At 29.4% G+C, this 15,697-nt stretch overlaps 3 protein-coding genes across 18 annotated transcripts in view; 2 read left to right on the forward strand and 1 right to left on the reverse strand.

The window, feature by feature from the left end:
* Nucleotides 1–15,697, forward strand: part of LOC122627915 (chloride channel protein 2) — a 42,424-nt gene that overhangs the window by 24,361 nt on the left and 2,366 nt on the right. For 8 of the 14 annotated variants that reach the window (XM_043809624.1, XM_043809659.1, XM_043809551.1 and 5 more), the window contains 4 exons: nucleotides 79–221; nucleotides 303–474; nucleotides 547–774; nucleotides 871–2,128. In XM_043809624.1, the coding sequence (XP_043665559.1) occupies nucleotides 79–221; nucleotides 303–474; nucleotides 547–774; nucleotides 871–1,047 (720 nt within the window). In that variant the 3' untranslated portion in view covers nucleotides 1,048–2,128. Of the gene's footprint in view, nucleotides 1–78; nucleotides 222–302; nucleotides 475–546; nucleotides 775–870; nucleotides 2,129–12,820; nucleotides 12,841–13,901; nucleotides 14,577–15,697 lie in introns of those variants that run through there. The other 6 variants (XM_043809607.1, XM_043809598.1, XM_043809569.1 and 3 more) reach the window with 5 other exon arrangements.
* Nucleotides 2,196–8,538, reverse strand: LOC122627968 (carotenoid isomerooxygenase). Of its 3 annotated transcripts, none has more exons than XM_043809692.1 (10): nucleotides 8,247–8,538; nucleotides 6,015–6,256; nucleotides 5,552–5,698; nucleotides 5,283–5,427; nucleotides 5,039–5,189; nucleotides 4,637–4,866; nucleotides 4,375–4,557; nucleotides 3,761–4,207; nucleotides 3,581–3,679; nucleotides 2,196–3,520 (listed from the first exon to the last, which is right to left on the reverse strand). In XM_043809692.1, exons 1-10 carry the CDS (start codon nucleotides 8,322–8,324, stop codon nucleotides 3,347–3,349), a joined length of 1,896 nt encoding a protein of 631 aa, XP_043665627.1. In that variant the 5' UTR covers nucleotides 8,325–8,538; the 3' UTR covers nucleotides 2,196–3,346. The 3 variants fall into 3 exon arrangements, with proteins under 3 accessions (XP_043665627.1, XP_043665637.1, XP_043665618.1); XM_043809702.1 differs by lacking the exon at nucleotides 8,247–8,538 and adding an exon at nucleotides 6,709–6,836; XM_043809683.1 differs by lacking the exon at nucleotides 8,247–8,538 and adding an exon at nucleotides 6,376–6,580.
* Nucleotides 14,446–15,697, forward strand: part of LOC122627976 (facilitated trehalose transporter Tret1-like) — an 11,503-nt gene continuing 10,251 nt past the window's right edge. The window contains exon 1 of the mRNA XM_043809727.1: nucleotides 14,446–14,576. Coding sequence (XP_043665662.1) covers nucleotides 14,509–14,576 — 68 coding nt within the window. The 5' untranslated portion in view covers nucleotides 14,446–14,508. The remainder of the gene's footprint in view (nucleotides 14,577–15,697) is intronic.

Genomic DNA, 15,697 nt, shown 5'->3' on the forward strand with positions numbered 1-15,697 from the left:
TCAAACCATATCCGATCAGTGTATTTTAGGCAAAATATATTCATTATTTACGCATGAATAATTCATTGTTTATTTTAGCATACGTATCATTCACCGGTCTTCGGAACTCAACCAAAGAAATCTATTTTAAAGAAAACCAATTCCTTTACTTTGAAAGGATTTAGTCCACTAGTCAGCCCAGCTGTTACACCATATACAACGGTTACTGGAGCAGAAAGCAGGTGAATCGATGTTATCCTTTCTTTCCTTTATTATTTCAAGAACGTCAATTTATCATTATTAAAAGTTATTTTACTCTACAGAATACGTCTAGCCTTTGAAGCGATTTTTCGAAAATCAGCAACTCTGCAAGATGTTGATCCAGATCCAGAAATGGGTACTGCTACCAGACGTGAAAGTCAAGATTGTATAGATGCTCAGGCACATCAACCTATGCTTTCTTCTAGTCCAGCTACGTCGAAAAAAGTACAATTGGCAAGTATACGAGAAATTGACAAGTTATATTATTTCAATAGACTTTTATTATTACGTATAATTCTTGTTCAGCCGAGGGAGAGAGTAATTGATATGTCAGCTGAGGATCAAAAAAGATGGGAAGAAAGTGAGATGGCTCTTGAAGTAGACTTTTCCAGATGTCACATCGATCCTGCACCGTTCCAGCTTGTAGAAAGGACATCTTTGCTAAAAGTCCATAGTCTTTTTAGCATGGTTGGTGTAAACCATGCTTATGTGACAGCCATTGGAAGGTTGGTCGGAGTAGTGGCATTAAAAGAGGTTTGTCATAAACGAGACATAAATGATTAATAGTTTAAGAGTCATTGAAATAAATGGTATTATATTTGTCCTTTTTTTTTTTTTTTTTTTTTGTAGTTGAGAAAAGCTATCGAGGACGCTAATGCAGGAATTTTGCCGATGCACGCGGAATCGCATGTCGATGCGTCAAATTCCAGTTTAGTGAAGAGTGAAACGGATGGAGAAAATAAAAACTCAGTCAGTGCGGTGAACTCCGTTGTTTCGATTGAAAATGAGAAAGTTGAAAAAGTCTGAGAGAGAGAGAGAGAGAGAGAGAGAGACGCGAATGAACAGACAAGAAAAGAAAGAAAAGAAAGCACAAAGAAAAAAAATATGAAACAACAAATGTGATAGTCACGTTGCATGCTGTTGATGCAAATGTTGCAGCGTGACCTGGAAGATGCACCTGCGAGATGCGCCTCTTTTTACCTGTTCCCTGCATTATTTTTTTTTTGCGATCTTATATCTTCCTATGGTACATGTATAAGCAACAAGTTCTTCATCGCATAATGACAGTAACTTGCAAATATTCCTCTCGTACTTAAGTTTGAGGCGTACAAAACAGTTACTGATATATATAGAGATGAGATTCCTTAAGTATTACATACTTTGATTTGGACATCAATTTTTAATCATAATATTTTTCCAATTGAAGCATATATTATCTATTCTTCAGTAATCTAAACGAACCAAATAGTTTTTGGTTTCTATCGCTTGATATATCTAATTCGTACGTAGGGGTCGTCATATAGGAGAATTCTATCTAATGATATATACATATCTATGCATAAATACATATATATATATATATATATATATATATATATATATAGCCACATACACACACACACGCACACAAAATATTGAAATGACAAATTTATTTTAATGAGTACGTTTGAAAGATCACGGTAACATATTTTTGATCCTCTATTGATATAAATTAATGTAGCATAATATAAATATATGTACACATATACGCGTTATATATAAGTATATCAAAGTGCGTAAGCATGAGTGAGAACCCAAATGATACGCGATGCAAAGAAGGAAATCAAAAGTGAAGAAACAGAAAGAGGTCGTGAACGTCGATTCTAAATATAATTCATTGTTAAAAAAATATAAGATATAATCTCATAGTGATATATCAATGATTTTACATAAGGCTTCATGCTCAATATTGTATCGTGAATCACGATTTCCTTATTATTATAAGTAGGATAATTTATATAATAATGTATTTTTTTATTTAATATAAAAACGGACAAAGTGATTCAAAGTGCCAAAGGCAGATGATTGTATCCTACTGTGTGAAGAAAGAAAGAAAAAAAGAAAGAAAGAAAGATGGAAAGAAAGAAAGGAAGAAAAAAAAATAAAATAAAACAAAGCAAAAAAAAAACCAAGCATAATTTAAATAAGAAAATAATTATTTAAGTAGAACAAAGACAATATAGCACTCATGGAATGCTCCCTTAGCTCGTAACTATCTGACTATGGTTGTGCCAGACTATTATTTATTATAATTGTTAAATATGTTGGTTGAGACATAAGAAAAACATTCGTATCACACGTGTTGAAATATTAATGAAGAAATATATGAAGGTATGTCTTATTGCAACCATCATGACATTAAATATGTTCATAATAATTTCATTCCTTTATTCTTCTCTGAAAAACACTGGCAATTGTAAATACTTATACGCATTTAGTTCAATAATGTTTTTTTCTTTCTCTTTGCTTTTTCTTTTCTTTTTTAACTTTGTAAATAATAAACAGATTCTTATGAATTAAAATTGATCAAAATATAAATGATCTGTTTTATCTTTTAACATATAATGTCATGAGTAGGATTAAGCTACCTTCAATGTTTTCTAATATAAATCAACATTATAAACAAACAAAAAATCAAAACAAGACGCGCACAATAACATAATTAAATTTTTTAATCAGATTAAATACTCTATGTTACAATAATCCATAGATTCTAGAGCATTTTACATTCCATCCGATTATATTACCATGATGCATTCTATTCTTGTGAGAACAATTAATTAGTAAAGTTGTTTAAATTGATATGATAATAGCACTTCATAAATGCGCTACTACGCTATTGTGAATAATGTTTAATGGTTTATCGTGCTTACGTTCTCGTTACGATATTCATGAAATTTAATCATTGTACTATTCTCTATAAGACCAAACAAAAACAAACATATTTCTTGTACAATATATAATGATATGACTTTAAAAATTAATTATATAAATAATAAAAGTGCTAGTGATGAATCTAGTAACAGAAAAAAAAAAAAAAGCATTAAATCTCGTTTTCATTGAAATATTAATATACCTACTGTTTATTTCGACATTAGTAATCATCATTATTATCATTATTGTATTGTATTATTATAAACAGAAACATAAATATACATAAGAAACATAAAATGTTTTATATGACTAACTTAAATGTAAAAATTTTACATAATATACAACGCATCATCAGAACCATTCAATATTATAAATATCTATCTACTTAAGTTTTAAGAACGGCATTAAAACATTATTTATTGAATGTAAACCAGCCATGTAAACACTTTGGTACAGGTCCCGGTGTATCGAAAGTAGCTCTGGCAAGTTCGATAAAAGTTTCAGCATCCAAAATCAGTAAACCAGCTTGTGTCTCATGATCTTGGCCCCATAAAAGAGCACTCAAGATCACTCCATCGTCCTCCTTCTGTTAAATTAAACATTAATGAATTATCCGTTTGCTTTATTATCAAAAAATGTTTATTACCTTTCCGTGTGGGTCAGGTACAAAAATTGGTTCACTCGGATAAACGTTTTTTTCACACCATATTTTCTTCGTTTTTTTCACTGTGTCCACTTTGATGAGCTATAAATGAAATGATAATAAATCGTGTAATTGAAAAAATTCAAATTTTTCCTTAATTCGTTAATTTTTTTTTTCGGTTACCGTGCCAGGATGTTCTATATCAACGTCACTGGATATCGCATAAAAGTAACGGTACTCCGTTCCAACATAAGAATCGTAATTTATACGAGGTGTTTCACAGCCTAGATCGCAAAGAAGCTCCGGTTTAACGAAGATATTGCCATTTGGTAGCCTATGAGCCGTGGCTTTTCTTTCAAGAAGATTTTTACTGTGATCCTCATTTTTTATTTTGAATTCCTCAAAGTTAGTATCTTCGTTGAAATTATTCTCGCCAATAAATTTATCGTTAGTTTCACTTTTCTCATCAAGTTTGAATCCTTCAAATATTTCTGCACTCTGATAGACCGTTTTAACATTTATTAAATTATGTTCCAAAGGGATGTCGTTGGAAAATTTTTTCATTGGTAAAATGAAACGTAAGGGTCTGCCACGAAATAATTTAGCGTAATCTGGATTCTTATGCAAATTCTATAATAAATTATAAAGGATCATATATTAATATTCTATATCTGTTATTATTATTATTATATTCTATATTAAGATTATTATATAGATATAGTTAGATAAGATATAGAATATTTTTGATATAATATTACTTATTAATTTTTTTTTTAATTAGATATCAATCTACATACCTTCATCGTTTCAATGTACATACATTCCAACATTTTTGCATCTCGATAACAACAGATATCAAGAACGATGTAATCTCTATCACGAGTTTCAAATTGATTAATAATATGTAGGTAGAAAAATTTCTCAGCGATAAAAGTTCTCTCTACCAGACCAGTCTGTTTCGATAGTACGTGTATGAGTGTCTGTAAATTTTAATTAGATATTTATAAATACGATTATAATTATACTTGAATTTAATCAAAATAGAAATCACATTCATACGTCTTTATTTTCATGCCATTTTATGCAACCTATCATAGCTTCCTGTTTAATTTGACGAGCTATCATACTTGGAAGAGAAACGGCCAAAGGTTGTTCAATGATAATGAAATAATTTTCAGTGATGCCGAAAGTATGCATATAGGAAGGATTTAGAAACCATCTAGAAGGAATGGTAGCAACAATAGTGGCTTGATCAAACATGGTTAATTCCTTTTCTTCACCAGTTTCATCTAAAATGAATAAAAAATATAAATATTCTACATTATATGTATAATATATACGCACGTACATCATATATATATATATTCTTATTTATATTTTCTATTAAGTATTTTGTATTTTATTTTTTTTTTTTTTAGATATAACGAGTTATATTTTAACATATAATTTCACTAAAATTACCAATAGTAATTCGAGCAGGTGAAAAACAAACAACAGTGTAAGCAGGACCATGTGAAGTTATACTGAGTCCAACGTTATAAACAGTACCATCGTTCATCACGTGAGGATGAGAAGTATGACTAACGATATTTACGTAATTTGATACATTCACCTAAATTTATAATAAAATTATTTTTATTATAATTCTATTTATACTACATATTTGAAGAAACAACAGAATCTTTTTACTTTTAACTTTACTTACTCTACCCTTGGTCTCCAAGGTTTCTGGATCGATTCGATGGATTATGGGAGATTCCGTGAACGTGTAATATTCGTCACCAAGTGGATAAACTGATATCATCGTATTATCAGAGATGCTTTCCGATGGATTAAATACTGCAGCAATTCTAAGTATAACATAAGTAACTTGTCAAGCACGTTTCGTCAAACTTTTTGTTAAATAATCTTAAATTATTATACTTTTAATATTTTGTAGGAATATAAGAATTAAAAGAAAGAACTTATATATACCTTTTGAAAATACTTTGACAAGGATCTGGCACTGCTTTTGTACCAAATTCCGATACAACGATTCTTTGCGCTGCTTTATTTTTTTTATAACTCTCAGTTTGTACAAATCTTCTTTGATAAGTTACACGTCCATCCGATATTTCAAATCTGCAATTTTATTATTAAATCTTATTAGGATTTCTGTAACATTTAAGAATCACATTTAACATTTTTCTTTCTATTAAAAATATTGTAATCGTCAGAAAAAATTCTGCACGAATTAAAAACTCCGAGTGAACGTAGCATAGCATACACTTATCTTGACTTACATTCGTTTATAATTTGTTATATATTAATTTTTGATATAATTTAAAAAGGACATGAATAATTTTTACAAAATATGACAAAGAATGAAATTTTATTTTTTTTTTTTTTGTGGATAATTTTGCGATATCTCAAGGTAACAGAAATTTTTCGTAATTACCTGTGCAAAAGCGCTGAACTATCAAACAGATGATTGAAAGTATAATCTCCCACTTTTAAACTACCAGGACCATTTCTCAACAGACTACCTTTCAACCATTTTGGTACTGTTCCAACAACATTTCCAGAAATCGGATCGATCACTTCGTATTCGCACGATCTTGTCCACATAGATGTATCACAGTTCGGCCAATAATTCGTTTCATTTTCAGTAACATTGTTTTCTATCAAAATATTCTCGATCTATAAAAATCATTTCTTTATATCAATTCGATCGTACATATCTCGAAATTTGATCTAAATATACGTTTTCACACCCAATATTCTTTTGATTACATATTCGTTTTAATTCTTACACTTACATCAAAAGAAGTGTTCGACGTTTTCATATACTTCTCGTTTATAAGATCATCGATAGCATTTAAAGAACATAAATCCGCGGTAGATCGCGATCGATGATAACTCATACGTTTCATATTGTTCGTAGGTATAATTAAAAAAAAATGTTTTTTTTTTTTTTTTTTTTTTTAAGAAACCGAACACAAAATTTACATTTCAAAGTTTGGTACTTGGATTTTTTTGTAATATTCATTAAATAATCGCATCTCACGCGCGAACACGATAGTTTCGTTTATATTACAGAAAAAAGAAACGGAAGAAGAAAAAATGAAAAGAAATGGAAATTTTATTTGTACTTTGCAAATTTATGCTTCCTCGTCACCGTTCTCATCCGTCGGCAAATCCGCTTCGAGTGGCTCCAAAATAGAGGATAGAATCTGATATACTCTTTTATGAGTGAAATCCATGATCAACGTGGAAACTACGCGAACCAAATAACACTATTCTCTTGACCTTAAAACTTAGATCCCTTGAATCTGACTTGATTCATTTAAAAGATAGTATTGTTTACTAGAAGCCACACAAACTCGACACGTGTTTTATTTGTCGGGTTTCAGTTTGCACGTGCACGTATTGAACATTCTTACACATACATTAATAATGAAAAAAAAAAAAAAAAAAAAAAAAAATCATTTCTATAACTTTATTCACTTATAATATTCCATGCGTCAAGAAAATTTATTTCAGAAGATTCACTTATCCAAAAAAAATTCTTATCAGCAAAAAGTTTTGCTAAATAATTCAGAAATTTTACTTATTAGTAATAAAATCCAAGAATTCTTAGAAGTGTTACATTTACCTTACACATAATTAAAGCTTTGTAAAACAAAAAACATGACATAAACATACAATAAATATACAAGGTGGTTCGCCTCGAACAACCCATCCAAGATATCTCTTCTATTTGTGATAATACAAAAAACCATTTCATTCTTTTATGCTTATTTCTATATATTTCTATATTTAATATTTCTATTATTTATTAAAATGTAAATTGTTTTAAAAAACGAATCAGATGGTAGAAATCTTTTTGATAAATGTCACTTTTTAATAGTTCTTTTCAAGATTATCTATGCTTTTTTTCGGTGACGTAAAACTCGACATTTTCCCGACCTTAATTAGCAATACAGTAGTACTACATATATAGAATTAATGCATTTAAACATGGCGGGTTTTCTAACTTACCGACGGTAGCGCCACTTTATCAAAAATGAGTACATAAATTAGCCTGAAGAGTGCTCGTCGATCGTCGTATACGTTTCGACAATGTCCCTCAAATTATGTCGCATTTTCTACGATACGCAGGATGTATATTCACGAACGAATAATCTATGTATATCGACGCGTGTGATTAATGCGAATATATTATTTATAAGAAGAAAAGATAAATGCGCATCGCAATTGGATAAGAAACAATGTTTTTTTCATTACTCGTGACTGACGACATATATTAAACAAAATGTCGAACGTGTGAGTCCTTTTTTATGATAATTATCTACATTTCCATTTTTTTTTTTTTTTTTCATATTTATCATTATTTCCAAATAATCTATAATCAATGGAAAATCTTTTGTACGAATATGTACGATAGCTTTAGAAATTTATTATTAAATCATGAACGCAAGATAATTTGCTTTGAAAAAAAAAAAAAAAAAGAAAAACTATAATGACTGTTATTAGCTTTTTATATTAGTGCAAAGAATTTTAATATAACGATACATGTAACAAACATGCACGCAATGTAAGCAGGAAAAATAAGAAAAAAGTAGATTATTTTTGTAAGTGTATCTTTCATGCTTATTTACAAATTCCACGTACACACTGAATCAATTACCTCAAAAAAGCTATCGAAGTCGTTCGACGAAAGTGAACACTTTTCCGTTAGTGATGCCGATTTACTCTGTTCTGCCATTATATTAAAATGAAACTTCTTATTCTTAATAAACTGAAAGAGAGAGATCAACTTTGAGACAGCATCATACTGGCGGTAATTGAATGACTGGGCGTAAGCCAAAATTATTCGTGGAACGACAGTATACAAAATGCAGTTAGGTTGGTAGTAAAAATCTTGAAATCGTTTCAATTGAAAATTTCTTCTCTATCTTCCGTCATAACCTTTTGCAAATATTTATCTCGAAAAAAAAAATGATTACAATATATGAAATCCGTTTTATATTTTATCAAAAGATTAGACTATCTTACTCATTACGAAAACAGGAAAAATACGAGAAATAAAAAAAAAATAAAAATCTTTCTTTTTATATTTGATTCATTTATCCTCGAGAAAGAAAAATGAACCTTCTTAAAAGTTGATCATCTCGTTTCAAAGGTGTTATTTATTTAGCACTTTCCACTTGTGAATAAGATGCGTTAGAATAGTCAATCGTTATGCGTAATACGAAATTAGAAGAAAGAGACAAAGTGAGAGAGTGAGAAAGGGTAAAGAGAGCGATGATAGAATAAGCAAAAAAAAAAGTGAGAATGCGTCGATCGAAGCATCCCCGTCACTCGGCCTCTGCGCACACACGACGCACGCGTAATCCGTCAGGCGCTCTTCCACTCAAAACCACGTGTTTGTCACGTGCACAAGAAAGCGCAAGCGCAAGCGCACGCGTGCGCGTCTCGCACAAAGGCAATAAAATCAAGAATTAATAACCGGCGTATACCGGCTACAAAAATTAATATGCTTGACTCGTTTTGTTTACGCGAATTTCTTGTTTCTTTTTATATATTTGATTTATATGTATATAAATTGATTTATATACATATAAATCAAATGTTTGAAAGTGTCGTTATATTAATAATTATATTCTATTATCGATCGTATATAATTATTTTTATCTTTTAGATCAAATAATATTAATTATAAATAAATCGAATACGTCACAATCAGTGTTTCTCAATCTCTTTATCTTGTAGCCTAATACATTTATTTGCAATGGTACCACGATCTATATTATAATTTACATACAATTTTTAAGAACCTTGTAGATCGAAGTATTTTAAAGATAAGACTGTTACTGCGATATTCTCGCGAACTCTCAAAAACGTCCTATGAAATCTTTACATTTCTGGAAATCTCTTACAAATTAATCATTCTTATATTAAATATTATTTATGTTACAAATATTTTTATTATATTAACATATCGTATCCGTTGTCTCGATCAAATTATTATTTTTATTTTAAATAATTATGTTTTGGATGGAATTCGTGGAGAATATCTGGAAAATGAGAAAAAAGAGATTGTCTCGTAACGCTTATAATATTTTTTTCTTTTCTTTTCTGTTGCCTTTCTTCCTTTTTTTTCCTTTTTTTTTTTTTTTTTTTTTTTTTTTACATAGAAGACCAACGCGAGAGAATCTACCACGCGTTCCGACCACGTGCTTTCTGAGTGTCAAAACGTTTTATCGATCCGTTTGTTTCTGTTTACTGCATTACGTATTGCAACTGTAGGTCAAGGTGGACTGGAAAAGAGTCGAGGTAATATACCCAACGCAAAACGAATTCATCGTGCGTCAAAGGATAATGATTTCAATGTTCAAACGTGTTCATTTTATTTTTTGTTTGTTTTCCTCTCTCTTCCTTTTTATTTTTCTTTGTTCGTTTTCAATAATAAACGATCTCATTTGCATGCTATGATACTCATGTTTTTTCAGTCGTCTGTCAGTTATAGTCTCGAACGCCTTCAACATGTCGCTGATGAAAATTTTAATCGGATTGTTTACACACCGTCCACTACTTTGTCCGTCACAAATTCATTAATTAGTGTTGACAATCGTGAGAAGAGTAATATGGGAAGTCATCTCGTATTTCTTTCCAGACATTTCTATAGATCACATGACATAAGACCTCTTTAATCTTCTCGAATGAGCTGTTTATTTCGATAAAAAAAAAAAAAAAAAAAGAAAAAAAAGAAAGAAAGAAAGAGAAAAGAAAAAAGATTTTTCTGTTTTATCTTTCGCCTTTTATTAATTTTTTTTGTTAAATATATCTATAAAAAATGTTTATAATATGATACTTCGTTGTTTATTTAAGAAGGAAGCTGTTTCTACGACATTGAGTTTGATTATCTCTTATCTTATGCGAATAATTAGTCACATTGCGAAACATCAATTAATCTGCTTTTTTCTAGATTTTCTTTTTTGATTTTTATTCAAAAGCGAATAGACAAGGATCAACATTCTCGAGATCCATATGGTTCTTCCTATCTCGAATGTTGTTTTCTTCACTAGTCTAAAAAATAAAAAATTCTTATCGTTCGCTCGCTCGTAAGAAATAAAAATTCTAATTCCTGCTCGATTCTCGACAGTTTTATTAGCACTCCTTCTCGTAATATATGTTTTGACAAAAAACTCTTTTGCTTCAACGATAACATTCTAGAAGATTACCGTTAAATATAGAAGATGTAACAAAGTCGATATGTATATTGTGTTATGTCTTTTATTAGCGAAGGTCATTATTAGATATTAGATACTAGGTAGTTAAAAATAATTGTACATAATCTCTTCTTTACTTACTTTAATACTAATGCTTCTAATTCTAATGTTTTCCTCAACCGTCAAGCATAAATACCTGTGTATACATACACACACACGCATACATACGCCAGCGCGAGTATGTTGAGTGTATATATATATATATATATATCTATGTATGTATGTTTATAGCTTCACGACTATGTGTCAATCAAATTCAGTATGTTAGAAATTTCAAAGGGAAGCTAACAAGAAAGATCATTCAATCGACCAGTTGAAAATAACTTGTGAATACTGGACATGTTTACACACGCGTCCAACGTAATTAGATAAGTCAATTTCTTTTCAGGTGACATTCGACAGCAACAATAACAGATGTCCGATCTGAAGATAATAATCGTTCAAAACGCAACATGATGAAAATACGAAAGGATAAAAATAATTAAGATATAAATACAATATTACAAATATATATCATTCTAATTATAAGTGTATACACACAAATCTATATATATACATATATATATATACATAGTGTATACATATATATATATATATATTGTTATTATGTAATTACTATTTATATATATGTCATTATTTATATATGTCAATGTATTGCACATTATAAACAAAAAACTTTCTTTTAGATAATCACTAAATATACTCTCCTCTGAATATTTACTTTCCAACTTTTCGATATCTTCTAGTAACGTCTACCGATAAATTTATTTTCATTTCATTTACTTTCCATCTAATCTTATCAGACTAACTTGATTGTCAAAAGGCCTTAACACAAATCTCGAACTGCAGAGCTTCTATATCATATCATTCTTATTGGTAAGAGAGACAGATTTAATATAATCGACCTTCTTAGAGATTTTTAAAGAAAATAAACATAAGGTATAAGACCTATCTCTTGCTCTCTCTCTCGCCATCCTCTCATTTTCTTTCTCTCTCTTAAAAGATATTCTAGATCAGATAAATCCAACGATAAAATCAATTGAATCGAATGATTTCTTTTCATTTTGAAATCGAACAGAACACATGCCTATAGAATTATCATTCATTGTATCAATATTTGAAGAAACATTCAAAAACGAGTGGCAAACAAATTGGATTTTAGTGATCGACCATATCTATTTTAACATTTTCGAACTATTGCCCGGTCCAGAAAACAACATATGTCATCAAGCACGTGACATAATCCAAATCAGTCACGAGCAACATTTTGATAGTCCTTATCGAATCTCGTGACTATACACGAATACTGTCCATCGGCTATCCATATAAGAAATAAGACTTCAAAGATCTAATAATCTGTTCTTATAATTCATTTTTTTCTATTAATTAAAATATTTCAATTATATTGTTAGAAGATTTACACTTAAATTTGATAATCTCTGAATGTACTTATATTCATTGTCACAAATACATCCTAAAAGAATCAAGACTTCATTATGTAGATAATTCAAGTTTCTTATCCATTGTTTCATTATCTGTATCATTAAAATAACGATGTAAGACCGATCTGTTCGTGATAGCTGTGCATGAAGAAATCTATACACTAAATAAAATGATCCGAGTCAGTCAGCTTGGCGACTAGTTATTACGATACTTCTCATTCTGTTAAGAAATTATTGGATTTACACAATTTTCCTACTACTCAACGTACTCTAATCATTATCAATTTTTATATTAGAATGTTCATAGCATGAATTAAAAAATAGAAATTCCAGTTATAAAAACGATGACATCATTAATGAAAAATAGTTTTATATATACATATATATATATATATACGTGTGAGCGTGGGTGTATTTGAGAATAATAGATGTAAGTGTGAAAATATTATTACACGAGAAGAGACACTTAGGCTCCTGGCTAGTCAGAACATGAATCAGCGTAGAGAGAGAAAGAGATAAAAAGATAGAGAGAGAGAGAGAGAGAGAAATAGCTCAACTTAATTTATCATCGCAGCACGCGACTTTTGTAAGCTTAACAAGTTACTCGATTAAATTCATCGTCATCGTTGGTCCACGTTGCTATCGTTTTCAATCAACCAAACAAACCGATACATACTTTTTCCTTCGTGTTTCTCGAATCTTTCTCTTTTAAGATCAAAAATAATTCTCATACATTTACCAACATTAAGCCAAACGAAACGTGAACTTACGATAAATAGAAAGAAAAAGGAAAAAAATTATATCATTTAAAACGACCATCTTTTTTTTCAATAATTGAACCAACGATAGTATAACTAGTGTTGATACGAAAAGAAAAGAAAAAAATAAAAGAAGTGGAATTTTTTCAAACATAAATCCATCAATTAAAAAACGTTCAACGTAATTACATAATGACATGTGTTTCAACCGTTTGGTTAATGAATTGATGCGAATCATTTATACATTTAACATCTATGTATACATAAGAATGATCGAAACGATCCCAAGTAAATTCATATGTATTTATGTAAATTTGTTATTTTTTTCTTTCTCTTTTTTTATTCTTTTTTCCTCCTTTTTTTTTTTTGTTTTACTCAAAGAAATTTCCTGAAATCACTGCTCATCTTTGATTTCAAGGATAAATGAATTTTACATCTATATAAATCAATGAATCATCAAAAATATTTCCTTTTATGACAATAAACTTTGTCGTTCGATTAAAATCTTGTGAAATAATCGATAACGATAACATAATATACATCGAATCATATTATAAACTTCAAAGTCGATTACGCATTAAAAATCCAATAGCCAAGATTATATTATTGGTTACTATCTGAAATAACTGAAACTTATTATTAGTAATTATGAAAAATATTTGGATCATCGACATGTTATAAATTTGTGTTTCGTATACATAGCTTAATCATAGATAAATTATAGATAAATCAATATAATATATTTATACTTCTTCTCATTCCTTTCAGTACATCAACGTTAACTGCATAAAAGAAATGATCGAGAAGAAGAAGAGAGGATAGTTAAATAAAAAGAACAAAGAGAAAAAAGAAAGAGAGAGAGAGAGAGAGAGAGAGAAATAGAGAGGATAATGAGCTGAATAAACAAAGACTTGTCATCCATAGTACATTTCGAATAACGTGTAAATAATCAAACAAGGTTATCATAATAAGGACTTTTAATACGAAACGGTCTTCGGGATCTTATTAACAGTAAACTTTAGTATAGCGTTCGGTATACTTGTTTACGATTTTCAAGAAATTTTCGATCGTATGATATCATCTCTTTATATAAAATATAATGAAAAATCACGAATTATAAATAACAATATAATTGATATCGATAGAATGATTGATAAGTAATCGAACAAGCTAGTCAGTATAAAATAGTTTTATTACGTCCTTACGTTCAAACGAAAACGTTCAGTTACAACGAACACACATATATACATATAATGCGTATGTGTTTGACAAAGAAGAAGAAAGCGAAAATATAAGGGAAATTAAAGAAAACAAAAGAGCACGTAATATACGAGTACGTAAGAAGCACATGACTGCGAGACTGATAGGAGAAAACTCGTGACGGCGGGCCCGATAAACTACCGAGCGCAATTTAATCGGCAATAACTGGACACAAACGTGTTCAGTCCTTCGCCGACATGTCCAGGAAGAGGAATTACGAGACTTTCGTAAGCAAGGAAAACGAACAGGCGAATCCTCACGAATCGTAAGTAAATTAAAAATTTTTCTAACTAATCCAATAACAGTGTAAATACGATAAAATAGAAGCGTTAGATAAAACATTTCAAAACAGGTGTCTTCTTTATCGAAAAAGATTTTAGATATATATAGGATATTACGTTTTCGTTATGATTAGTATTTATAATTGACATTTAGAAAAGTGTTACACTTTATTATTTATTTGTAAGACATTTTTTAAATTATGTCGAACATTTAAAATATTTTACATTGGGTAATATACATATGTGTGTGTGTGTGTGTGTGTGTGTGTGTGTGTGTATGTGTGTGTAGATAAGTATATCATTACAATTAGTAAATTTAATTGACAGGTAAAAATATTATATTACTTTATTTTAAATTATTTTAAATATAGATTATATATTATTTGTAAGACCACTTTTAAGATCATCTCGAATGTTCGAGATATTTAAAATGTGACACCCTATGTATGTATATAAAAAATAGTTAACATTTTTACAATAATTGAACGTAATTACGAATTAAGTTTTACGTAGGAACGTATCACTTTGTTGTATATTTGTTCTTCTTAAGAGAAATAAACGAGAGTAATTAATTCGTCAATATAGAGTATACGATCGTAAAAACTGATTGAGTTGTTTGCATAAATTCATGAACATATTCAAGTAAGGGAGAAAAAAAAAGAGAGATTCTCTGCTGTATAAATGGTGATGAATTCGTCATTCACGAGTTCGATGATAAAGAGAGAAAAATGCTTCTCTTCACTGATTCGATCTACTTCCGTTTGTTTTTTTTTCATTACATACGTCAAAGGAAAATGTTTATGTGTATGTTGATGTGTATTTTCTATCTATAATAAGCTATCTTTTTTTCTTCTCATATCTATATTTAATAATTAATAAAAATATATATTTTTTTTTTTTTTTTGATAAAATTCGTCGTTAAAAAATAATATTAATAATATTAATAAATGCAAAGAAGTGAGAAAGAAAAAAATGTTCTTTTTTTGTTTCTTTGATAATCAAATTTCTTATACTTATCCTTACTTATATAGTAATTTATGCTTAACCTTGCTAAACCTTTTCTCTTTGAAAAAGATAAGAATTTCTCTCCCGGTCTCTCTCTCCT

The sequence above is a fragment of the Vespula pensylvanica genome, chromosome 1 (genome assembly GCF_014466175.1).
Source record: "Vespula pensylvanica isolate Volc-1 chromosome 1, ASM1446617v1, whole genome shotgun sequence".
Classification (NCBI taxonomy): Eukaryota; Metazoa; Arthropoda; class Insecta; order Hymenoptera; family Vespidae; genus Vespula; species Vespula pensylvanica.

Bases quoted from the DNA above. Each gene is read 5' to 3' on its own strand.
- LOC122627968 (XM_043809683.1), bottom strand. From the start codon at position 6,489: ATGAAACGTATGAGTTATCATCGATCGCGATCTACCGCGGATTTATGT. The intron at 6,257-6,375 runs GTAAGTGTAAGA...TGATTTTTATAG, and splicing joins CGTCGAACACTTCTTTTGAT to ATCGAGAATATTTTGATAGA. The intron at 4,558-4,636 runs GTATGAATGTGA...TAAAATTTACAG, and splicing joins AATGGCATGAAAATAAAGAC to ACACTCATACACGTACTATC.